Source organism: Pristis pectinata, chromosome 6 (genome assembly GCF_009764475.1).
Source record: "Pristis pectinata isolate sPriPec2 chromosome 6, sPriPec2.1.pri, whole genome shotgun sequence".
Taxonomy (NCBI): Eukaryota; Metazoa; Chordata; class Chondrichthyes; order Rhinopristiformes; family Pristidae; genus Pristis; species Pristis pectinata.
In genome coordinates, this window is record NC_067410.1 from 13,723,077 (window position 1) to 13,750,417 (window position 27,341).

The 27,341-nt window shown below is 42.8% G+C and overlaps 1 protein-coding gene across 6 annotated transcripts in view; it reads right to left on the minus strand.

The window, feature by feature from the left end:
- The window catches only part of LOC127571321 (copine-9-like), a 324,183-nt gene extending 297,849 nt beyond the window's left edge, over positions 1–26,334 (minus strand). For all 6 annotated transcript variants that reach the window (XM_052017597.1, XM_052017598.1, XM_052017599.1 and 3 more), the window contains exon 1: positions 26,258–26,334. In XM_052017597.1, coding sequence (XP_051873557.1) covers positions 26,258–26,334 — 77 coding nt within the window. The remainder of the gene's footprint in view (positions 1–26,257) is intronic.
- Positions 26,335–27,341: the final 1,007 nt, after the last annotated feature.

Here is a 27,341-nt window from a genome sequence, read left to right on the forward strand (position 1 = left end):
CTTAAATCTTATTATCTTAATGACCGGTTTCATATCATTATGTAACAGGCAACAAAGCAGTGTCTGGCAGTAGACAGGTATTACCAGTATAAAGTAGACAGGTGAGCAAGTTCAAGTTCCTGGATGTCAACATCTCAGAGGATCTATCCTGGGCCCAACACATTGATGCAATCATGAAGAAGGCATGCCAGTGGTTCTACTTCGTTAGGAGTTTGAGGAGATTTGATATGTCACCAAAGACCTTTGCAAATTTCTATAGATATACAGTGGAGAGCATTCTGACTGGTTGCATCACCGCCTGGTATGGAGGCTCCAATGTGCATGATCAGGAGAGGCTGCAGAGGGTCGTAGACTCAGCCAGCTCCATCACGGGCACAACCCTCCCCATCATCAAGGACAGTGCCTCAAGGCGGCAGTACTTCAAGAAGGCAACATCGATCACCAAGGACCTCGCCATCTGGGATATGCCCTCTTCTTGTTCTACCACTGGGGAGGAGGTACAGGAACCTGAAGACCCATACTCAATGATTTAGGAACAGCTTCTTCCCTTCCACCATCAGATTTCTGAATGTTCCATGAACACTACTTCTTATTCATTTTGTTTTTGCACTATTTATTTTGTAATTTATAGTAATTTTTATGTCTGCTGCCACAAAACAACAAATTTCATGACATACAAGTCAGTGATAATAAACCTGATTCTGATATTGTGCGCAATTTTGGTCGCCCCAATACAGGAAGGATGTGGAGGCTTTGGAAAGGGTGCATAAGAGGTTTACCAGGATGCTGCCTGGATTAGAGAGTATGAGTGATAAGGATAGGTTGGATAAATTTGGGCTATTTTTTCTGGAGCGTCAGAGGCTGAGGGGAAATCTGATAGAAGTTTATAAAATTATTAGAGGCATAGATAGTCAGATTCTTTTTCCCTGGGTAAAAATGTCAAGTACTAGAGCACATGCATTTAAGATGAGAGGAAGAAAGTTTAAAGACGACGTTCAGGGCAATTTTGTTCTTAAAAAAAAAAGAGTGGTAGTGCTCGAATGGGCTGCTGGGGAGAGTGGGGCAAGCAGATAAGATAGTGGCATTTGGGAGGCTCTTAGACTAATGAATATGCAGGGAACAGAGGGATATGTATCATGTACAAGCAGAAGAGATTTAGTTTAATTTGACATCATGTTCGGCACAGACATCATGGGCTGAAGGGCCTGTTTCTGCGCTGTGCTGTTCTATGTTCTATAACCATTGGGGCTCTGTCCACTTTGCCTGGAGCCGATTCCTTCATTTGTAGTACGTCAGTAATATTAAATCCAGCTTTTACCCCCACTCTTAAAGAAACCCACGGAGAGAGTCAGGCTGGTTACCATGAAGATTTGGAGGGAAAATTAATAAATGAAGTTGGTGTTTCTAAATGAGGTTGGGGGGGGGAGATGGGGTGGATGATGGAAATTACATTCATCTGAAAAAGGAGCAACTTTTAGAGCCAACTATATTTATAATAAATTGAATGTTCACATATTTTCAGGCCGGTTTCAAAATGGTGATAATAGCTTTTCCCCAGGGCTGAAATGGTGGCCACAAGAAGACATAGGTTTAAGGTGCTGGGGAGTAGGTATAGAGGAGATGTCAGGGGTAAGTTTTTTTACTCAGAGAGTGGTGAGTGCGTGGAATGGGCTGCCGGCAACGGTGGTGGAGGCGGATACGATAAGGTCTTTTAAGAGACTGTTGGATAGGTACATGGAGCTGAGAAAAATAGAGGGCTATGGGTAAGCTTAGTAATTTCTAGGGTAGGGACATGTTTGGCACAGCTTTGTGGGCCAAAGGGCCTGAATTGTGCTGTAGTTTTCTATGCTTCTATGTTCTAATCACCTGCCCAAATGAATTAACCACCATTCAAATATGTATTAATTGCTCCCATCACCAAGTCTTCAAGTCTCTCGAAACTGAGCATTTTAGGCACAAGAACACTAATTGGATCATTTTAACCACTTTTAAATATAACCTTTCCTAATTTACTAAGAATTTCATTACTCTTACAAAAATGCAAATAGTAAATGGTTCTGCAGGGTTATGCAAAATCACCTCCAGTTATTTAAAAGTGGGTTACTTATAGCTGCCCGTGGACTAGACACAAAAATGAACTGTATTAATAAAATGGCAGCAAAATGCATCTCATAAATAAACCAATGACTCATTCTCCATCACCCATTTTCATCCCCTTCCCATCCACCAGCTCTCCCCCACCCCTCCCGCATCTCGTCCTGGTTCCAATGCAGGATTTCAAACCGAAATGTCGACAATTCCTTTACTGCCACAAGTGTTGCTCGGCCCACTGAGTTCCTCCAGCAGATTGTTCGTTGCTCCAGATTCCAGCATCTGCAGTCTCTTATGTCTCCATGGTCCTGGTTCCATCTCCCTTTCACCTCTTTAAACCTGTGCCCCCATGTTCTAGATTCCCCCGCCCTGGGAAAAAAGATTCTGACTATCTTCCTTATTGACCCACCTCATAATTTTGTTCCCAATATCACCTTCCTTATCATATTCCAGCACTGGTAGCCTTTGTGTTCCTGTTTATCAACGTCCAGCAGCTGCCTCCACCTTCACCCTCCCTGGCTCCATCTTCCTTTTTGTCCATCTGCCTCCATCTATCGTCCACCTGCCTCAGTCTCCCAACTCTACCCCTCCCTTACCTGGCTCGATCTGCCCGTCAAAATTCACCACCCACTCCCACCCCCCCCCCCCAACAGTCCACCAATCACCTCTGGCCCGTCTCACTACTTCACTTCTTCTCTTTATACTGGCCATCTCCCCCCTCCACTCTTAGTCACGACGCAGAGCTTCAACCCAAAATGTCAACAACTCCCGCCCTCCACCCTACCCACAGACACTGCTCAACCCACCGAGTTCCTCCAAGAGATTTGTTCCAGATTCCAACATTGCAGTCTCTTGTGCCTCTGCAGACCAACGACTATTCTTTTTTTTAAATATAATACTTTCTGCCCAATTGTCCTGGTTCATTATTTACTTTGCCTTCTGTGATAGTGAAGCAAGTTTGAGCAGAAACATGGGGGAGGGCAAATGACTCAATACTAGTCAAAATGGGACTGATTTACGCCTGGATCATTGATTGTTTCCCAATCAGAAACCCTGGACCACAGTGTGTAATGCTTAAGAATCCAGCCTGCTGTGAGAGAATGCCAGAGGATCTGGGTTTCTGCAGGACAGCTTGGATCTAATCAACATTTCAGACAAGCATGGGTAAGAAATTCCAGGAGGTGAGGCAAGAATATCAAGGCTGCACTTGACCAAGTATTGCATCACGAATCCTTGATAAAGTTGGTGATGATGGGAGTCAGTGGAAATGTTCAATCAATGGAATCAAACAAGGACAAATATCAACACTAATCATCTCCTTCCAAGAACATTGCAGCAGGAGTTCCTCAGAGTAACAAGCAAGGCACAACCACCTTCCACTGCTTCAATGACCCTCCCTCTGTTGGAGGATCAGACGTGGGGACATTTAATGACAATTTGCGCATTGTTCAGTTCCATTCACTACAAGTGGGATGAGCAATATCGCAAGCCTTGGCAGGAATGCCCAAGTTCTCTGAATGAATTAAAAGAAAACCTTAGTCTCATGTTACTTGACAGCTCAGTGCAACCTTAATTCACAGGTTACAGGGCTCCAGCCTCCACTGCTTTATCTAAAAGTTAATTCCAAATTGTACGAGAGAGAGAAGTCAATTTCTCTCCACCATCCCCACCCCCAATCTGGAAATCTGGAAAGGGTGCAGTCCAAATCGTAAATGGACACAAGATTCATTTACCTATGAAATTATCTAGCAATAAAACCAAAATTATGATGGCAGTCTTCAGAGAAAGGAACAGTTCAATGCCTATGGACAACAAGACCCAGCCAGCATTCAGGTTTGGATTGATATGCACCAAGTTTCAGTCACACTACACAAGTCTCAGGCAATAACCATCTTTCTGAAGAGGGCTTCACCTGATATCCAACAACAGTGCCATCACTAAATTCCCCACCATCAACAACATGGAGAGTATCATAATTTAGAGCTTAAGCACGTCACACATAAATACCATAGCTGCAAGAACAGGTCAGAGGCTTACTTTCTTCAGGATGTCACTCACCTTCCGACACCCCAGAGCATTTTCACTATTTACTAGGCACATCAGGAGTGTGATGGATACACTCCACATGCCTGGATGAGTGCAGCTTCAACACCCCTCAGAAAGTTCAACGCCATCCAGGACAAGGCAGCCTGCTTGGTCAACACCACAGCTATCACCTCAAATATTCTCTGCTTCCACCACCAGAACACAGAGGCTCCAGTAGGTATCATCTACAAGATGCCCTGCAACAATTCCCCAAGGCCACTTTAACAATAGCTCTCAAACTCATGGCCTTGACTGTCACAAGGACGAGGCAAACAGGTACATGGGAACATCACCTTCAACTTCCCCATGACACAGCTACACCCAATTTAAAAATACCTTGCTATTCCTTCTCTGGCATGGTGTTAAAATCTCGCAACTCCCTGCAGAAGAGCACAGTAGGAGAAAAATTGTGACAGCATGGTTCACCCTACCTCCCCTTCTCCCACCCATGGGGTGCCCTAGACTGAGTACTTCCCACATGAAAAAATTACACAGTCTACACTTTATTTATAATGAATGACTAATAGCAGATCTAACACTAATGTTGAGATTAATTTCAACTTCTGGATGTCTCCCTCACTGCTGAGTAAACACAACTTGCCCCTTACACCATGCCTTCTCTTAGCACTTAAAAAAAAGGCTAGCAATGCTTAGTGTTTTGCTCTCAGATCTTCTGATGTAATTTCACTGGTAAACGCGAGTGTAAGGATTGATACAGTAAAACGTCTGTCATTCAGTCAAAGTCCAAGAACAAGAAAGGAGGATCTTTGGCCTAGAAATCCTATTACAAAGGGCTATGAATGCAAGTGCAGAACAATACAATTTCTGCAAAAAACAAAACGTTAAGGAAAATTGCATGCATGGATTGTACATAGTGTAATACATGAATTGAGAAATCTGCAATATTCCTTCAAGATCCTCCATGCATCTAACAGGCATACAGTGCTATCCAATGGCTTGAAACGTTCACCTGATACGTCTCCGAAGTTCACCCGTGGAATGGTGAAACATACAAAAGGAAAGTCCTTTCACTGTATAAGGCCTGATATATGGTCACAATGCTTTGTGCCTTGGTTTCCATAAGACTGCAACAACTCGCTCTCGAAAGGATATTAGGATCAATTTGCCTTTTCAAGTGAGAAAGAATTAATTTTGTTGAGAGGACCTGAAATCGGTATATTTTTCAGGAGGCAGAACGTTAAAAGAAATTGCTGGTCTACAGACAGAATTCACCTCAGTAGGAAGGAACACAGCAGGCCCTCAACTCTTGAGAGTCAGACAAAGGCCACTCCTGACCTTAACGATCAAATACATAACCATTCATGTTGCACATCTTCTTGAATGCAGCAATTACACTCTTCACCCTGAGAAAGCAGCCAGTCTGATTTAACAAATGAAAGGTTTTTCTTACTCTGAAATGTGAGGCTAATTGAGAATGCTCAGTGAGGGAAGCAATAATGTGATGTGTCACAAACATCAAGCACAAAGGTCAATTACTACATCAAGTCCATTGCAAGCTATCGATAATTTATGTATTAAATACAAGACAGCTGATACTCTTTTAAAATTGGTTTACTTATCATTGTGGACAATCTGGCAGTTAGCACTTTTGAGTTGGGAGTGGTGTTGTTGCTAGTTTGTGACATCTTTAAAAAGATAAAAGTAATACTAGGTGACAAAGGACAAAAAGGTGTGATTGATTTTGTGGCAGATCACCTGAAGAAACATTGGATTTACAGTGTCAGACCCGAAGATTTATGATGTTGGACTAAAAGATGTGCTGGATCATGTGACAGGGTCTACAAGGTCCTCTTAAAAAGAGAGAAAATGCACTTTTTGCTGCTGACTTTGAAAACAATGTGTTGTAATGTTTTCCACTCCTGACACGTTTCATCACATACATCAATCTCATATTTTATTCTGTGGTGTTACCCTTTGCTGCTAACTGACAGAAAAGAGCTTTCAATACATTGGACTCGTGAGGGCTTTCTGCATCCACTTTATTGTCCAAAACCTCTACTGCTGCTGGCAAAATTCACGTGGGACAAATTGCAGCCAGGCATCCGCTCAGTATTATTAATACTTTAAGCAGCACTGCCTCACATTCCAAGGAAATTCTTCCTGCGGAAAGACGTGTCTTCTACTTAAAGAAACACCATTCCAAGACAAAAAGACACTTTCAATCACAATCTTCACAAGTTTCAAACTCTTCTGTTTTCAAACAAAAATTGTGCATTCGATGATTTCCCACCAGTGTATTGATGAGAAACTCCAGACAAAATAAAAATGGTCTTGTTGTAATGATCCAACAGCTCAAAGTTATAATTGACTGAGACTTCCACACAGACAGGCTTTCTCATCCAGCCTCTGGGATCCTGGAAAGCAAAAGCTGGGAGTTTTAAACCTTCATCTGTAGAAGGAGAAACAGTCCTAAATGTTTCATGTTAACGACCTTTCATCAGAAACGGAAACATTCACTGTTTCTCTCTCTACAGGTACAACCAGAACTGCTGAGTATTTCCGGCAATTTTCTGCTTATATTTCAGATATCCAGCTTTTTGCTTGTTAAACATCTCAATGCTAGATTGGACCAAGCTTTTTTCCTCAGGCCAGTACTGACCATGGAAAGTATTTCTCCACCATTCCTGGGTTTTCCATCCCAAAATCCATCCCTTCCAAATTTCCTAATCCTGAACCCTTTCTGCAAACCACATTTGAATTTATTGTACCAGAGTCCTGAATATCTTAGATTCACATTTGCAAAGCATTCAGACTGAGTCACTATGAGAAAACATCAATGCACAGCTGTTGCTAGGATCAGACGAAGCTGCTGGAGATGACGAGCATTTGCTTCTGGAGATTGATGAATTACGAGTAATGATAACTGCAGCTGGGAATATCAAACCAGAGCCATTGAGCCTGCACTGCACTTTCTCTGTAGCTGCAACACTATATTCTGCATTCCATTTTTCTTTCACTACCTCAACGTACTTATGTATGGAATGATCTGTCTGAATGGCATGCAAACAAAAGCTTTTCACTGTATCTTAGTACATGTGACAATAATAAACCAATACATGGGCTTGGACTTTATGTGGAGGTGATAACCTTACAATAATATCACATCAGATAACTGGGAGATTTCTATCCAACCTCAGACCCAATAAACTCCTCTTGGAATCTGGCCCGTCATTCCCTGTGGAGATATTAGATTTTGTGGCTATAAAGTGACAAGTGAACTCAGCTTTCTTCAGGCAACATGAGCAACCCTGGCAGCCACAATGCTAGTGGGAATATAGGCATTGGATAACTCTTGCGTTCCCCAGGGAATTCACCGACTTTGGCATCATTACGAAACAGAGCAGGACAAAGACTTGTTTGGACTTATCCACTTTTCTAAACCAACCACAGATCATGTCCACTTTGTAAGCACCTACAGTTGCAATATCAAGGCCTTCCATTCCCTGATGGCATGCGAGGAATCCTCCATGTTAACACAGGATTTGCTGTAAGTTTTCAGGACCCCCTTGTTCTTTGCCCGGTGGAATTCCTGGTGTTCATTAAGGAAACAAATCACCAGAAGACTTCTGTTTGCTGAGGTATCCCACCATTCCCATAGATAACAGGTTTTTTTTTAAAACAGAGTGGTTGATATCTGGAACATGTAGCCAGAGGAGATGGTGGAATCAGATACAGTTATCACATAGACACATTTAAATAGGCAAGGCATGGGTGGACATGGTCCTAAAGCTGGCAAATGGGTTAAGTGTAGAAGGACAAAAAGATCGGCATGGACCTTTCTCAGTGCTGTACAACTCCATGACTCGATGATGTTTGCTCTGGCTGGGGTCACAGTATCAAAATAAGGTGTTGGCCATTTAGGACCAGGGTAAGAAGAAATTACTTCACCCAGAAAGTTGTGAAGCTTTGGAATTTTCTACTCAAGAGTTATACTCACAGTTGCTGAGTATGTTCAATATGGAGATTGATATTGTTGGTAGTCAGGGATGTAGGGGAATACAGGAAAACAGCACTGAGGCAAAAACAATTCAGCCATGAGCTTACTGGATGGTAGACATAAGGGAATAAATGGCCTACTCTTTCTTGTGTTCTAGTATTAGTAAGAAGTTTGGACAGTTACTTGGATAAGAAAAGCATAGCAAGATACAGGTCTAATGTGGAAAAACAGGCATGGACAAGTGCCTGTTTCTGTGCTAAACTACTCTATGATTGTACGAAATATTAAAGGACTAAACCAGTCTCCATCCTAGAGCATCAGAATACTTTGCCCCCAGGGCCCAACAATAATTCCCGGATTGAATGCTCCAGCACAAATTAAGTGCATCATTTCTTGTTGGATTGTAATCTCCACAAGCAGAAACACAATAAACTACTGTGAACAAGCTAGTTTTCTCTCTACTGGGTGTTTATACCCGTATTTCAATTGTTCCTCTGGGAAACTGGTATCATGATAGTGGTAGACTGCTACTCTGCTTGGAAAGTCTCTGGGGATTGGGATGGACATTTCTTCACGGCAGTTTCTTCTGGTAGGAACCTGCACCCCTGAAGCTTGTGCCTGGGCAGCCTGTGATCACCTCTGGTGGGTCACTCAGCATGGATGGTCATTGGCCTGAAACTTCAGCTCATTCCAAAAGAGGATTCTTGGCATTTTCTGTTTCTGCCTTCTGGCAAGCTGTAAAGAAAACTAACGAGTCCGGGATTGAATACAGTCCAAAGCATTTCTGAACAATGCCACTGATAAGAGTGATCAGTTTCTTGCCAGAATCTATAACACAGCAGGGATGTCATTATCACAATGAAAAGAGCTCTGTAGACTTTAGGGTACTTCACATTTACAACAGAAAACAAGGGCTATATTTCAGTATTCTGCGTCAATCCAAGTGGCCTTGAGGGAATATATTCAAACAGCACTTACCCAGCCCCTGGACATTATTCCTGGACAGCGCTGATGCTCTGTTGTCCTTGAAACACAGATGTTCAAAGAGATATTTTCTTTTGCTTGCTAAATCACGTGGGACAAACCCTTTAAGATTTGAGAAATCTGACTCTTGCCCATTGATACTGCAGCACAATTTCTCAGAGCCCCATCAGAGCCTACTTTGGAAGCAGTTGCCAAACTGCATTCACAGCTTGTTTTCGCCTGTTAATCTCTCAGAACTCTCTTCTTCAAAAGTAGATCTAATCTCAATAAGCAAAAGGAATAAGAGTCAGGAAGTCAAGTTGTAGCTGCATAAGACTTTGGTTAGGCCACACTTGGTCACCCCATTACAGGAAGGAGGTGGAGGCTTTGGAAAGGGTACAGAAGAGGTTTACGAGGAATGCTGCCTAGATTAGAGGATATGAGCTATAAGGAGAGTTTGGATAGACTTGGTTTGTTTTCTCTGGTACTTCAGAGGCTGAGGGGAGACGTGATAGAAGTTTATAAAATTATGAGAGGTATAGATAGGGTAGACAGTCAGAATCTTTTTTCCCAGGCTAGAAATGTTAAATACAAGAGAATGTGCATTGAAGGAGACAGTGGGAAAGTTTAACAAGATGTTTGGGGTAAGTTGTTTTTCTAAAAAAAACACACAGAGAGTGTGGAATGGGCTGCCAGGGCAGATGTGAAAGTGGCGTTTTAAGAGGCTTTTTAGATAGACACACAAATATGCAGGGATATGGATCATGTGAAGGCAGAAGGTATATAGTTTAACTTGGCATCGTGTTCGGCACAGACATTGTGGGCCGAAAGGCCTGTTCCTGTGCTGTACTGTTCTATGTAAGCAAAGGAGTAAAAGGTTGTCGTGGGTAGATGGGAATGTGGAGTTGAGACTGTAATCAGATCAGTCATTACCTTATTAAATGACAGAGCAGATTTGGGGAACCTAGTGGCCAACTCTGCCCTTAGTTTATATTCTTTCCTGTACCAAACCTTCCCTACAAATGCCCAAATGTGAAATGATTTGGGACATCATTAGCAAGAGAAAGGTTCGGTATATTTTATCTGTTAACACAGATCTCACAGATTACTTGCTCTTCCCCCCGCCCCCCCCCCCCCCGCCCCCAAGTTATTATCCATAGGACTGTTTTGCATAGCTATTTCTGTGCTTAGACTGGCTTCACCTATGTCAGGTTACATTAGATGGAACATGTAATAGCTTGACTCATTTACCTTCAGCTCTTGAGAGTGGTTGAAATTGCTCTGCAGGTTGAATGCACACTGTCACCAGAGGTTAACAATAACAGACATCTGGACTGACTTTCAAAGCAGAGCAGGCATTGGAATAGGTTTAATCATCAAGAGAACCTAAAGAACAATGTCTGCATATCTTATGTATCTTTGCCTGCGTCTTGGTCCTTCATTAGTATCGGGTCCCTTGCCGTTTGAGATGTACATTAACAATTTACCCTTTAACATAGGAAACATGACAAAGGCATTTGATGATGATACAAAAAATTGTCCCTGTGGTTGACAGGAGGAAAACTTCAGGTTGCTTTTGATTAGTCAGTTGGTCATAAAAGTGGCAAATGGAGGAGTATTGCGTCTGGGAAGATACCACAAGATAAGGTAACATACAAGAAATAGAGCCATCGAATCCTAGAAATATAGAGCACAGAAACTGGCCCTACCTGCTCACCTAGTCCATGTCAACATAATCCCTATCTATGCCAATTCTATTTACCTGCATTAGTGTAGGGCAGGCATGGTAATGTAGCAGTTAGCATAACACTTTACAGTGCCAGCGACCCAGGTTCAATTCCAGCCACTGTCTATAAGGAGTTTGTACATCCTCCCCGTGTGTCTGCGTGGGTTTCCTCCGGGTGCTCCCGTTTCCTCCCACATTCCAAAGACGTACAGGTTAGGAAGTTGTGGGCGTGCTATGTTGGTGCCGGAAGCGTGGTGACACTTGCGGGCTGCCCCCAGAACACTCTATGCAAAGATGCGTTTCACTGTGCGTTCCGATGTACACGTGACTAATAAAGATCTCTATGCCTTTCCTATCTCTGTCCAAATACCTCTTAAACATTGTACTTGTATCTGCCTCTACCACTCCCTCTGGCAGCTTGTTCCAGACAGCCTGTGTGTGAAACAAACTTACTCCTCAGATCTCCTTTAAGTTTGTCCCTTCTCACCTGTATCCTATAGTTCTAGACTCTCCTATCCAGAGGAAAAAAATTATCTATTCAAACTGTGCCCCTCATTCTGGGCAACTCTTCTGGTGAATCTCTTCTGCACTCTCTCTATTGCTGCCACAACCTTCCTGTAGTGCGGTGATCAGAACTGTACACAATACTCCAAGTACAGTCTAACCAATGTTTTGTACAACATGATGTCCCAATTCTTATACAATGTCTGGGCTATGAAGGTAAGCATACCAAATGCCTTCTTTCACTACCCTATCCACCTGTGTCATCACTTTCAGTGAGCTATGGACTTACACCCCAAGTTCCCTCTGTACATCAACACTCTTACTTACTCCATATGTCCCACCAGAATTTGAATTTTGGGAAGGGTATTGCCAGCTGTAGAAGAATAGAGGAACATTAGTGTGTACATCCATAGATCATTCAGGATAACAAGACAGATCAATAAGGTTCTTAAAAAGCAGTCAGGGAGCTTTAATTAGCTGAAGCAAAGAGTGAAAGGTTATGCCAGAATTATATACAACACCAACAAACTGTTCTGGTCACTACATTTCAGGAAAGGTGCCTTTGCCTAGAAAGAGTGCAGAGGATGATGCAAGGACTGGAAATATTAGCTACAAAGAAACAGAGAAGGCTGGAGTTGTTATCAACAGAGGAGATTTAACTGAGGTGTTTAAAATTATGAGGAGTCTAAATAAATAAGAGAGACCCCTTTTGCCTTAACAAAAAAAGCACTGGAAAAAGGAAGAGAGGAGATGGGGAGAAATGTTTGTACACAGAGGTTGAAGGAGGTCTGCAATTCACTGCTTGAAAGTGTGGCAGAGGCAGAAACCTCAACAGATACTTAGAAGTGGACTTGATGAGCCATGACCTGCAAGATTGCACTGAGTGTGGATGATTGTATTACACTACATTTTTATATCAACCACCTGGTCAAGATAGGTCAAGTACCCAACATTTGTATTGTATATTTTCTATGAATATGCTTGGTCCCCTTTCCTGACAGCAGTTCTTCCTTGTTGCACAAGGTGAATCTCAGTACAGGTTATTCTCTTGATGGGATACAGCATTTGAGATGCAGTAATTGTAAAATTGTAATGCTGTTTGCAACATAAGAATACAGATCTTAATACCATTCAGGCAATGCAGGGAAATCTTAGTGGCTGTATTGAAATTGAGTCTTGATATTGAAAAATCTATCTCCTGCACCATCTAAAGAGGAGGACAATAAAAGTTAATCACAGTGTATTTATGAAGTAAATAGATGTATGGGAATAGCATCAGTAGGGATGCGAGTGGAGCTTGAAAAGCTATTTGTCTCCTTAATCAGGGAGTTGAGAAATGGTAAGAGGAAAATGACAGTTAAAAGGAGGGGAAGATAATCCTACTCTTTCAGAGCAAGGTGTGCTTACATTTGCCTTCATCCAGAGATGTCATCTTTTAACGGTCTAAGGCTTCAGAAGCCAGACGACACATTTAAAAGTGAACAGAAAAAGATGCTAGGTGACTTGAACGAAAATCTTTTTCCTTCACGCGGGAGTAGATATGATCTAGAATGCAAGTCTGAAAGTGTAGCGGATACAGGTTTAATTATGTTTTCTAAAGGGAATTATAGAAAAATTTGAAAGTTAAAACCTTGCAGCATTATACAGAAAGAGTAAGGAAATGGGACTGTGTGGATTGCTCTCTGAAGAGACTACCTAGACTCAGTATAGTAGAAGATCCTGTGTGGGAATACTTGTAACCTAGGATAGTCATTGCAGACAAGCTAACACATGGATTTGGCAGAGTGATTTCTTGGTCCAATGGCAAGGAGCACCAGATCAATTAGAGACCCAGCTCTTTTAGAAGATCTGGTATATACTTAAGCGTAAACATGCTTGCAGTTGCACACATACACAAAACCTTGCCAACACCCTCTCCTGTCATCATCTAACAGAACCTCATTGTTTATCTTCACTTGTTGTCTTCACCCTTTAATGGTTTATAAACAATAAAATGGATTGCACAGCAATGGCTGTTTCCTCAAGCAAACAAATTTCATGCGGTAATTGTTTTCAACAAGCTGGTGACACAAGGTGAAGAGCATCTCCTTCTCCCAGAGATCTGGATGCCTAACCTGCACAGCAGCTTGAATCTCTGAAATGCACTGGATTTGCCTCAAGCTGTCTCGGTGACTGCTGTTCCTCTCTGGCATGCCTGTCTCCAGTCAGTCTGCAGCTCCAAGCTCCATCCAGTCCTATCTCTGCCAATACAGCAGCTGTATCCTCTCTATCTCAGTTAGTCCTGCCATCCCTTCCTCCCAATCTAATCTGCCTGCCTGGCAAAAGTTTAACCCTGTGAAGCTCCAGCCTTTGGGAATAATCCACTAAATCCTCTTGCATCCTTTAATATTCTTTAATGACACTGAATCCTTTCCTATTCAATATAGCTTATAAAAGCTACCAGCTTAGCTCCCAATGTTACACTTGTCAAAAAGATTTTACTGACTCACGTTGAAAATCAAATTTTGTGATAATCTCAAATTATCTTCCTCGCATTCTAGTTTTAATGCTGGATATGGTTGAATATATTTTGGGAGCTTTTGGCTCAATACTAACAATGAATCATTCTGTACTAAGAGAAGCAAAATTCTGCTTTATGCTTTTCGTAAACTCTTCATTGTGTAAATTCTAAGCAGCAAGGTGGCAGGAATACAATCCAAGTACAAGACACTTATTGTGTCTCTCTCACTCCACCTCCCTCTCTACAGCCTCACAAAGCCCAGCCTTCAAGTAAAATTATGTGCTGTGTAAATTGGATCACGTCAATACTTACATCAAAGACATTTCAGACCTTTTGGCTTTAAATTGTTCATTGTGCTGAGGAACAGATGTTAATGTGCAGAAAGGAAATATTTACTTCTTTCTGTGTTACCTTTAGTAAAAGATGAGGATACAAATCATTTCATCTCTGCTCGGGAAATTCAAGCTGCTCCAAATGATCTACAGTAAAATAACCTCAGATTATAAGTACTTTTTGTTAAGGCCCTGTTTAGTCACTGTTTATAAGCCAGGGGAGTTCATCATTAGATGACCTTGACCACAAGGTTCTGCCGGTATTCAGCATTTTAATTTTAATTGAAGATAGACACAAGACAGAATGAAGCAGGCTACAGCTTGGGACTAAACACAGAGGAAAGGCAAGTCTGCCCTGCCCCAATCAGCTTCCTGTGACACTATCAAGAGAGCATCAGTTGCCATGCCAGTGTGAAGTTATCCATTTACCAAACTAACTATCCTCGAGGAAAGATTTCCTCTGGGTGCTCATTGCAATAAAATCACAAACTTGGCTTTTATTACAGAACTAACACCTTCACTCTGTACACCAAAGAGAAGAAACATTCCCCCTTTCACCATCCGAATGAGACTGTCAATTTAATCCCCTTTTATAATTTATTCAAATCACACTAATTTAATTTCTGATAGCAAGCATTTCATCATTTTGTGTACAATCAGATTGATAATTTAATGCTGTCAAATTTGGATTAAGAGCTTCTAAATTAGTCTTATTTATCAGTCTTATAACTGTCAGAGAATACTTCCTTCTGAACCGTCTGGGCAGGATCATGAACCCCGACCTAAAAAGATAATGGGGTGGGGAATAGGGGCCAACTCCACAACCCAGCACCTACTGTAAACACAAGAGGTAGGTGGAGGAAGAGGACAAGTGACGAGGGAATGGAGATACTGGATGAACACCAGCTATTTCTCCAATGAAAGCATCACCATGCACCTCAGCTCCAATCAGTAATCCCATCAGGCCTTGCTTTCTTCATGCAAAACGTTTCTATAACAACTTTAATGTAAAACTTCCCAAGCTGCTTCACAGGAGCGTGACGGACAACATCTGACACTGAGCCACAGTAGGGCAGAGGTCTGAATGTTAGTCCAGGATTTTCCACATTGAGAAATGTGGAAAATATCTTGGTCAATAAAACATCCATCTTGCTCAGTGGAAGCACAAAATGAGTTCATCCATTATAAATGATCAGAAAAGACAGTTTCCTTTCAGGCAGTGATTCAGGTCCCTCCATCTCCCCTCGGCTGACTTTAGGTTTCCTCACCTGTCCTACCACCATCCTCTTTCACACTGTATCATCAACCTTTCGTCAAGTAATCCCTCCGACCTCCCACCCCATCAGACACCATCTCTACTCTTCGAGAAACAAAGGACTGCAGATGCTGGAATCTAGAAAAACACGATGATGCTGGAGGAACTCAGCAGGCCAGGCAGCATCCGTGGAGAAAAGCAGGTGGTCAACGTTTCAGGTTAGGACTGTTCTTTTGGGCTGTAGAATCTCTACTTTTCTCATCTCTACTCTTCCTTCCTTCCCATTTTCTCAACACTGCTACTCTCTCTACACTCGTGACTCTGCGGCTAGGCACAGCTCAAATACCACCTATAAATTCACCGATGACACCAATGTTGTTGGAAGAACCTCAGATGGCAATGACGAGGCATACAAGAGTGAGACAGCTCGCTCAGTTGAGTGGTGTCACAACAACAACCACCTCACACACAACATCAGCAAAACCAAGGAATTGATTGTGGACTTCAGGAGGGAGAAGTCAGGAGAACACACACCAGTCCTCATTGAGGGATTAGCAGTGGAAAGGGTGAGCAGCTTCAAGTTCCTGGGTGTCAACATCTCAGAGGATCTACCACAGGCCCAACACATTGATGCAATCATGAAGAAGGCACACCAGTGGCTCAACTTCATTAGGAGCTTGAGGAGATTTGGTATGTCACCAAAGGCTCTTGCAAATTTCTACAGATGTACAGTGGAGAGCATTCTGACTGGTTGCATTACAGCCTGGTATGGAGGCTCCAAGGTGCAGGATCGAAAAAGGCTGCAGAGGGTTGTAGATTCAGCCAGCTCCATCATGGGCACAGCACTCCCCACCATCGAGGACATCTTGAAGAAGGCGGCATCCATCATCAAGGACCCTCACCAACTGGGATATGCCCTCTTCATTTTACTACCATCGGGGAGGAGGTACAGGAGCCTGAAGACCCACACTCAATGTTTCAGGAACAGTTTCTTCCCCTCTGCCATCAGGTTTCTGAACGGTCCATGAACACTACCTTGTTATTCCTCTTTTGCACTATTTTATTTATTTTTTGGTAACTCGGTAATTTTTATGTCTTTATGTCTTGCACTGTGCTGCTGCCGCAAAGTAACAAATTTCATGACGTAGGTCAGTGATAATAAACCCAATTGCTTAAAATCCATTTATCTCCATTTCTCAATTCTGATGAAAGGTAATCAAACAGAAACGTTATTCCTCTTTCTACAGAAGCTGCCTCATCTTTGGAGTATTTCCATGTAGTATCTTTCTCTCTAAGATATTGGATAATAGTTATTCAAAGTAACAATAAGGATAATCTGTAAAAAGCAGATTACTCAACATGATAAGGGAACAACATTTTCTTCCTGTGGCATTCTCCACTGAGACACACAACCTAGAAAGTCCCATACTAAATAAAGTTGTAACAACACTGATTCTGCTGATCACATGATAAGGTTCTTAAAGTGGTATCGACCAATATTATGTATGCCAAATATATCATATCTCTCCTTTAATAATGAAAAACAAGAGGAAAACAACATCCAAAATAACTGACTAATTCCTGTGTGCTTTATTTTAGCACAAAGTCTTGGTTTGATGGACTGACCTTCCAGGGCTTGAGCCAGCTGGTTGAGATTCTCTTGGGGCCAGTTGTTCATCTGTAGCATTTTTAGTGGCACACCCTCTTGTATCTCCATATTTGCTTCACTGGTCTGAAGTGGTACCTGTTCCTCCAATATGCATCACCCTCCTCCATCAGGTCTTCATACGATCTGCCGTGTAACATAGTCAAACACTGCCTTCTTCTACATCCTTTCAATATGAGTTTCATCCTTGCTGTGTCTCCCATCTTACTGGTAGTACATCTTTGGTTCCTCTATTGTGAGAGTGCACCTGCTTCCTGCTCTTCGGTTTTGTCTGTTCCACAAAAGCCATCTGCCTCTTCATTTGCAAGTTGTGGGCTGAGGTAATTGCTTGCACCTTTATGAACCCCATTGATTATCCTGAGCTACTTCCAAGTATTGGGTGACACCTTTCTGATGAATTCCTCATCATCCATCTCTTGATTTTTTTGGGGATTCACTGCATTTAAGGAGCATCTCCCAGCAGTCTTCCATGTGACTTTGTCGTAGATCAACAGGATCCAACTAGTTTTAACTGCACAGTTTCAACATTGATGGCTGACCTGCTTTGGAAGGATTTAAACACATCATTCCCAAGTCAAGTTGAAATGTCAGTGGTTGCTCTTGCTCCAGCATCTGGATGTAGAGACATTCCTTCCACAGGTTTGACCTTGCTAGGCACTAACTACATTGTTTTCAGCTGGTACTCTAAACCTGAACGGTCTCTGTCCCAGCACAGCTCATCTAAATTGTTCAATGCATGTTCTATTTCCATTTCATCATACACTTGAATTGGTTGAAGTGATTTGTCAATCCACTTCATGCACACTTTCCCCAAACACAAGGCATTTCTTTTTTAACCACTCACTGTGTCACCTACAATGCTTGCAACGTCTAAGCCATCTTACCAGTACTTTCCCTATTCTGCCTTCTGCCTCATTACACGTTGGCCACCCAATATGCCCAGCCTGGCTTTGTTTGGCTCTGCAGCTTTTAACATCTGCATCTACTTTCCAAGAGCTATCTCTGTCTCAAGTAGCACCAAGCCATTTGGCTGGACTGCGGATTTCACAGATAACACAATCTCTGATCAGCCAGTTGCTCAAAGCTGCAAAACTGCAATTACTTAATGTCAGTCATCTTTTCGAAGTAAGTATCGAAGGATTCTTTATCCTCCTGGTTGTGTGTGAAGAAGCAGCACAAGTTAACCTATCACTTCGAGGCAGATCACAATATGTTGTAATGCATCTAATTCATTCTCTAGGGTCTCTTTTGAGGGATTGTGCGGACAAAACAATTGTGTGATACAATTATTTGTTTCCTTCTGACCAATGAGATAATAATATTTTCTACTTTTATCTGCTTTGGCTTATCTAATACAACCAGCTGAACAAACACTTTTCTCTCCATTGGCCCCAATCCCAGGACAAACCGCTTGTCCAGAAATCCAACATCACGGGGAGCTTGATTTGTTCTATCGTCTACAATCTCCACTGAATCACACAGCTCACTATCACCCAGTGCAAGTCCAAGTGTTATCTGAATTGGGAGTGAACACGGCCAGTACATGGTAGTCCAATTCAAACATGGCTTTTAAATTTCATGGCTTCATCACTTGGCACTTCTGACACCACGTCTCAGCATCCCTTCTAACCTGCTTTAAGTAGGCAGTCAATCAAACGAACAAGGATATCTTATTGAATAAAAGAAAAGTACTTTCTAAGGAGGGAGCATTTTCCTGTGACTTACTTCCAGACAGGCAGGCAGACTCTTCAGAAAGTCTCATACTAAACAGTACTGCATTCACACAGAGAGCAGTTGATCTCATGATCTAGATCTTAATGTGGTATCAACCATTATTACGCAAGCCACATAGGTTACAGTTTCCAGCATTTTTAGGTTTGCGGCATCTGCAGTATTTAGCTTTAATTCCACAATGGGTTTACCAGTACAAGAGAGGCAGAAGTGGAGGAACACTCAAATGGTTGCCTTCAAGATGGAGCTGGTTAAGTATCTGAAAGGAAAGAATGAGCAGGACTTTGGGTAGAGGACACAGGAGTGGATTGAGCCATTGTGATCTTGCACAGAGCCAACAGGTTGAATGACCTTCCATGCTGTAACTGTTCCAAGGTTCTATGAAAAGGTTTCAGGAGAACATGTGTAATATTCACTCTTGAAAATCAGTCCAAATGTCACTAGATCCTTCACACCAGTGTTCAGTGGATTGGGTTAGTCCAGGGAGATGTGGGCTATTTCTATTCTTCTTCCAGCAGTTTAGTTTCTAATGTTAAAACCTGCTGAACATGGACCTGGAGAACTGTGCTGTTTACTTCATGTTCTTAGTCATGGAAAGGGGAAAGCTTGAAACCATGCCAGCTCAGCTACAAGATTAATTTAGTTTGCTAACTCACTGAGGTTCAGTCTTTGCATTTGGCAAGTCAGACTACAGTTTAATTCTGATAGAGTGGCACTAATTGGAAATAAAATGTACCTTACTGACAGGTGCCTCGTGGACCAAGTGTCTACCTTCTCATTGCTTCCTCTATCGTGCTATTATAAGACTATTGAATGGCCTCGGTACAACAAGATGGACTCTTGACCTTGCAATCTACCTCGTCATAGCCTTGCACCTTATTGTCTGCCTGCACTGCACTTTCTCTGTAACTGTAACACTTTATTCTGCATTCTGTTATTGTTTTCCCTTGTGCTACCTCAATGCACTGTTGTAATAAATGAGCTGTGTGCATGGCATGCAAAACAAAGTTTTTCACTGTACCTCGGTACATGTGACAATAATAAACCAATTTACCAACTTCTATGTAACGACATTCCATTTCTATCAGGAACTCATGTCACATTAAAATGCACTGCAGTCATTTTGTTTCAAGTGACCTGACATAGTCTTAGTGGGATGTTTCAGATACAGTTCTTTATAACTGAATGCCTAGAATTTCCCAGAAGTGAGTTACACTGTTGTTGCAACTTTAAAATTTGCTTCAGCTAGGTTTTCTGGGCCTCCTCCATTTGTAATCTATGCAGTCCTTGGTGTACAGCCTGTGAAAGAGATCATGCAGCAAAGTCTGTGCGCCCATTGGAGGTGTTCAAGTAACAGTGTTTGATTCTTTCAAGCATCCAGTTCCAGAGAGCAGCCAGCAGTACTTCCCCCATGAGCTGCATGGTGGTACAGCGGGTCATGCTGCTGCCTCACAGCTCCAGTCAGCGATCCCAGTTCAATCCTGACCTTGGGTCCTGTGTAGATGGAGTTTGGAAGTTCTCCCTATAACTGCATCAGTTTCCCCTGGGTGCTCCGGTTTCCTCCAACATCCCAAAGACGTGCTGGTTGGTAGATTAACTGGCTACTGTAAATTGCCCCTAGTGTAGGTAGGTGGTAGGAGAATCAACGTGAAGTTGATGGACACATGAGAGAGAATAGATACAGGGATATAAATGGGGAAAGGGATTGATGAGATTGCCCTGAGAGCCAGCACAGATGTGATAGGAGGCTATTCAGCCTGTTACACAAAAGAAATACAAGTTCCCAGTGATTTCTAATCAACAGGCAACTACATTCTGCTTCACTCTTACAGAAATGTCACCACATCAGAAGCCAACTGTCCATGAACTCTTCGCCTTCATTTAACTTTCCCATGGTGACAAGTAACACTTCCAAGAAGAGAAGACAGCAAAGTGTCTTTCCATGTCTCATGTCAAACATAAACAAGCAAATACTCCAGCAAAAATAACATTACAGCCCACATCACTGATGCATTAGGTTGTGGATGAGTTCCACCTACGCTGTGAGAACACGAGGCTCTCACTTACCCAAGGCAGCTGTGAAAGGAGGCTAACAGGAAATCCAACAATTAACAGTCCCCTCAGTATGACAGCTGACAGAACCCAAGACATACTGTCAGAACACCACTGGGTACTTATAACAACCAGCACAAGGCAGGCTTGGCCAACCAATTCCTTTTGGTAAAATCTTCACTTTACCCAAATTCTGCAGTAGCCCCATCTGCTGTGATTCCAAACACAATCTCCTCCACTGATATGCTGGAATAAAGTTTAAGCACTTTATACTTAGTATTCATTTATCAAGTCCTATATTTTTCAACTTTATGCAATGTATTGGGTTCTCAACAGCAATTCACAAGCTAGAACTGTATTATCAAAACCTTTATAGTGAAAACATCTGTATTGATAAGTTCCAGAAATGATAGAAATATTCAGCAGCTGTTTCTCTGTTCACAGATGCCACCTGATCCACAGAGAATTTCCAGTACTTTTTGTCTATTTTTTTTTCAGATTTTCAGCATCTGCAGTCTTTTATTTATAAAACACAAATGACAGTGTTTCCAACTGCAAGGGTGCCCATGGTAACCATATGCCCCAGACAGGAAGACTGACCACTGGCAATGTACATTAGAAAAGCAGGTAGGTGCTGCCACTGTTTAATTACTGTTAATTTATTCATAGCACACTACAGTTTCTGATTTGCATCGATGAAATCATAGCATTTCTGGATGAGACTCCCTTGTAGAGTGAATTTAGATATATTTTTTATATATACCCTCCTGCTTCGGTCTTAGTCATAGAGTAACACAGCATGGTTGACCAACTCACCCATGTCAACCATGGTGCCCACCGTTAGTCCCATTTTCCTGCATTTGGTCCATATTCCTCTCAACTCCTCCTTGCCATGTACTTCTCCACATGTCTTTTAAATGCTGCTATTGCAGCTGCCTCAACCACCTTCTCTGGCAGCTCATTCCATACACACCCCACCCTCTGCGTGAAGAAGTTGCCCCTCAGGTCCCTATCTGTACCCCTCATGATCTTATAAGGTCACCCCTCAATCTCTTACGTTCCAAGGAATAAAGTCCCAGCCTGCCCAACCTCTCCCTATAGCTCAGGCTTTTTATACAGTATATAAAAAAATATAGGAAGAAGTTAATTGCTGAGCTATAAACCCTCAGGCATAGTTCTTACATGCTGTGCTGGGTTCTTGCTTCAAATCCTCTAGTATATCAATCAGAGCCAAGTGCAGATAGAGGAGTGGAGCTCATAATAGCTCAGCTCTCCCCCCATCTATCTCCAATACACATTCATTAAAATTTACCCATTCCTCCCTTGCTAACTCCTGTCTGAGAGTGACCAAACGAGCATGTAACATTAGATGCTGGAAGAAGCATCCAATAAATACTCTCCTAAAATGTTTATTTGAGCCCATTATTTGATCAGCCCTCTGAGAATATCACCCTCAGAGCTCCAAAGGACAATGTCCCTAGACTTCCACTGTGACTGTGCCCACCAAGATCTCCAGCACTTACCCTGCTGAAGAATAGGAGGTCTCACAGTCTAAATACCAATGCTGGGTGCTTTCATTACCAGGGGCTGCTGCCACCCCAGAGAGCTTGGAGAGTCCAGCACCTGCTTCTGACCCCCAGGTGCAAATCGTTGCATCCAAAATGTAGTCTCTTTATCAAATCACACACGCAACACAGCACATTTGACAGGAAAATTGCTTAACCTTTGTGCTGCTTAGAACAACTGCATTTCTTTCTCTGTGTATATTCCAGAGGCAGAATGCAAAATCAGCAACATGACATTGGTCAAAGGTAACAAATTCTAGCTCAGACCCCTGCTTGAATTTACCAGAGATAATGAACAAAAGTCCTGAATTCAAACACATTTAAGCAAATCATTTTACAAACACGAAACACTATGTTACAACAGTTTAGTTATAAAAGGTGCAAATTACACAAATCTTTTCTTTCATGATATTTATTAATGACTTGGACGAGGGGGTAGAAGGGTGGGTTAGCAAGTTTGCAGACGACACAAAGGTCAGTGGTGCTGCGGAAAGTGTGGAGGACTGTCGAAGATTGCAGAGGGATATTGATAGGATGCAGAGCTGGGCTGAGAAGTGGCAGATGGAGTTCAATCTGGAGAAGTGTGAGGTGGTACACTTTGGAAGGACAAACTCCAAGGTGGAGTACAATGTTAATGGCAGGATTCTGGGCAGTGTGGAGGAGCAGAGGGATCTGGGGGTTCATATCCACAGATCACTGAAAGTTGCCTCACAGGTAGATAGGGTAGTTAAGAAAGCTTATGGAATATTAGCATTCATAAGTCGTGGGATCAAGTTTAAGAGCTGCGAGCTAATGATGCAGCTCTACAAAACTCTGGTTAGACCACACTTAGAGTACTGTGTCCAATTCTGGTCGCCTCATTATAGGAAGGATGTGGAAGCGTTGGAAAGAGTGCAGAGGAGATTTACTGGGATGCTGCCTGGATTGGAGAGTATGGATTATGAGGAGAGACTAAGGGAGCTAGGGCTTTACTCTTTGGAGAGAAGGAGGATGAGGGGAGACATGATAGAGGTGTACAAAATATTAAGAGGAATAGATAGAGTAGACAACCAGTGCCTCTTTCCCAGGGCACCAATGCTCAATACAAGAGGACATGGCTTTAAAGTAGTGGGTGGGAAGTTCAAGGGAGATATCAGAGGGAGGTTTTTCACCCAGAAAGTGGTTGGTGCATGGAATGTGCTGCCTGGGGTGGTGGTGGAGGCAGATACATTGGTCAAGTTCAAGAGATTGTTAGATAAGCATATGGAGGAATTTAAAATAGGGGGATATGTGGGAGGAAGGGGTTAGATAGTCTTAGGCGAGGTTTAAAGGTCGGCACAACATGGTGGGCCGAAGGGCCTGTATTGTGCTATATTGTTCTATGGTATTCAGTGTTTCTTGATCTTCACTGAACCCCACATTCTATAGGTACAGTGCAATTCACATATTTGATACTACAAGTCAAGGAACTATAATCAGAATAATTTTCTGCTCAAATCTGTACATGTTTAAACCTGAATCCAAGAAGAAATCACAGAAAGAATTGCTTAAAGTGGGATTTAGAGTAAGCTGTGGGTGAAAACCCAATACTCTCTTCTGGTTTGAGTACTTTAGGTAACCTGGTTCTATTAAAAGTAGACTTTCTACATCAAAAGTCTGACTTCTTGATCTCTGAGAAATTGCATGTACTTCAAAACATTCCAACCCATTTAATATTATAGCTACTAGCACCCCAGGCTTACAAAACATAGATGAAATTTACATACTCACTGGATGCATGCTTTATTTAACTTTGGTGTGAACCACTTTTTCCTAGAGGAATTGTGGTGAATTAGAGGGATTTTTTTAAAAGAAAAGCAAAACTATTTTTGTGATTGGATTCTGGCTGCTGGATGGAGCTAAACTGGCAAATGGGATCCCAGCTGGAAGTAATCAGGCATGAACACAATTGCACCAATGACAGCAATTCGGAACCAATTGTCCTACTGAATGGCTTTCCCTGCAGTAGAATGACATGGTCATTCACACCAGAATTTGAAAAACAGTAATCACATCAAAACAAGCACAACTGTTTACTCTACCTAAAATGGTAACACCATACTAATGCCTATTCAGCCCACTGAATCTGTGCCAACTCTGTGGGCCAATCCTGTCAGTTCCAATCTCCTGCTCTTTCCATACAGCCCAGTGAGACTTTTATCTCCAAATATTTATCCAATTTCCCTTTGAAAGTCACAACTGAATCCAAATCTACCGCAATTTCATGCACTGTGTTAAATGGTTTTCCTCTGATTACTTTAAATTTGTGTCCTCTGATTCTTGACCCTCCATTAATAGGAACAGTCTCTCTGCACTTATCCTACCTAAACCCATCAGGATTATATACCAAACCTGCTCTGCTCCAAGGAGAGTACCCAATTACGTTTAACTCCCACGGGAAAAAGTGGAAGAGAATGGAATATAGAAGGGAGGGGGTGTGCACCACCAGGGAAATGAAACTTGATTCCGCATCTGTAAAGGCGCAAATCACCATGTGACCATCCACAAGTTTAATGGCATTTACCACCATCTGGGACGTGGAAGTTATAGCATGGTGTTTGGAGCCCCCTCATGGATGCAGTAAAATATATCACCTTTGGTGAAATGTACTACCAACCTTGCTGTGGTGACATACACCCACTCCATGTGGTGGTATTTACCATCTTTTGGTAATGACAGGTCGCCAGCCCTTCTGGTAATTAGGGATACCCAATCCATCTCCAGGGGTTTACCAACTATCGAGGGTGACGTGCTCAGTCTATGGTCTACCACTTGCCTATATTGACAAGGCTGTCTCCCCGAGGATTTGATCACCTCTTGTACTGGTTTCATGCACCCAGCTCGTGGATTTACTGCCTCTTGCTGGTGGCAGTCTCTTTGTCAGTGGTTACCACATTTTACTGGTAACTTAGGCACAATCATTGCGTTGATATTTACCATCTCTGAACGGTGGCATGCACTACCTCACAATGGAGAAATGCACCCAGTTGATTCAGCAGCATTTCCAACCCTTGGTAGTGACGCATATCCAGTCCATGTGCCAGTACCTGGTACCTCCTGGTACCCCCGTTCATGTTTACCGCCTCCTGCTGGTCATGCGTGCTCAGTATTAAGGTGGCGAGGAGCAAGCAGGGCGTGTGCTAGCATCGACCGCCTCCTGCCGGTACCTTGCACCCGTTGCATCTGCCGTTGGTTTCTGCTCCTCAAGAGCCAATATTGGCCTCAAACCGTCACCCACCAAACCTTCCGCTTGTTGAAATTTTGGGAAGAAACTTCAGTGGTAACTTGGGCACAGTGGGGGCTGAAGCGGGTGTTATTTTAGTGCAAGGACGTTGAGCCCTGCTTTTGACTGCAGCCACGGGGGAGGGAGGATTGGCTGCAGTCCCGCCGACCAGCCACACTGCCGGCTCCTACCCCACACCCCAGAGAAACCTTCGCCCTTTCCCTTATAATAAAAGTGCAATTTCCAAAGAAATGCTTAATATTAGCTCCAACCGGTCCCAAACTTGCACAAAACGCCTCTAATTTTAAATTGTTCATTCCGACCTTTTTTTTAATTAGTTGGTGCTCCTGGTCTCGCTGCATTTGGCTTTTGTTATTAATACCGTTGCGACTGAAGAGCGCGGCTCGCTAACTTTAGTGCCCGCCGCGGCTGATGAGCTGCACAGGTAGCCGGAGCCGCGGCTCCCTCTCCCTGCTCTCCCACTCCCTATCACCGGAGCCCCCGTCCTCTCCCCGGGTGTCCAGCACAGCCCAGCCCAGCCCAGCCCAACCCAGCCCAGCCCAACCCAGCTCAGCCCCCTGCTCTCACCTGCAGGACACGGTGATCTCGATCTTGGTGGCAGGAACAGTAGCCTGAAGCGGATCGAAGTCTCCGATAGATGCCATCCTCCTGGTGCTTTCTCACTGACTAGCTCGCCAACTCTCTGTCTCTCTCTCTCACACACACACACACATCTATGTGACATCACAAGCGTGACCACCCTGCTCTCTCCACCCTTCCCTCTTACTGATCATAACATATATAATACTTTTAGCTATATTTTATAAGGAACAGCAGGAAACAAGTTCATATAACGATTGGGAGGATTCCTTCACCGCAGGTTTTAAAACCTCAGGACATAATAAAATAAAACACTCAGCATGTCAGGCAGCGTCTGTGGAGGGAGAAACAGTTAACTCTTCAGGTCGATGACTTTTCATCACAAACATCTCCTTAATGTGCTGGGTGCTGTGAATTCTTGATATGTTGGAGCAACCCCCCTTAATGACTTATTTGCAATTTGGGTTTAGATTTCAAGTCATACTGCGTGGAATTAGATACTTCAGTCCAGAGTTCATGTCATTATCAGACACCCTATTGCACAAATCCCAAAGTAATCCTGTTTTTTTATTCTCCCCATATTCCCATTATCGGTATTGGTTTATTATTGTCCCTTGTACCGAGGTACAGTGAAAAACTTGCATACTGTTATTACAGATCAATTCATTGCACAGTGCAGTTACATTGAGGTAGGACAGAGTGCATTGAGGTAGTACAGGGTAAAAACAATAACAGAATACAGAGTAAAGTGCCACAGCTACAGGGAAGTGCGTTGCAGGTAGACAATGAGGTGCAAGGTCATAACATGGTAGATTGTGCGGTCAAGAGTCCATCTCATCGTATAAGGGAACCGTTCAATAGTCTTATCACAGTGAGATAGAAGTTGTCCTTGATCCTGGTGGTACGTACCCTCGGGCTCCTGTATCTTTTGCCTGATGGGAGAGGGGAGAAGAGAGAATGACCTGGGTGGGTGGGGTCTTTGACTATGCTGGCAGCTTCACCAAAGCAGCGAGAGGTAAAGACAGAGTCCATGGAGGGGAGGCTGGTGTCAGTGATGTGCTGGGCTGCGTCC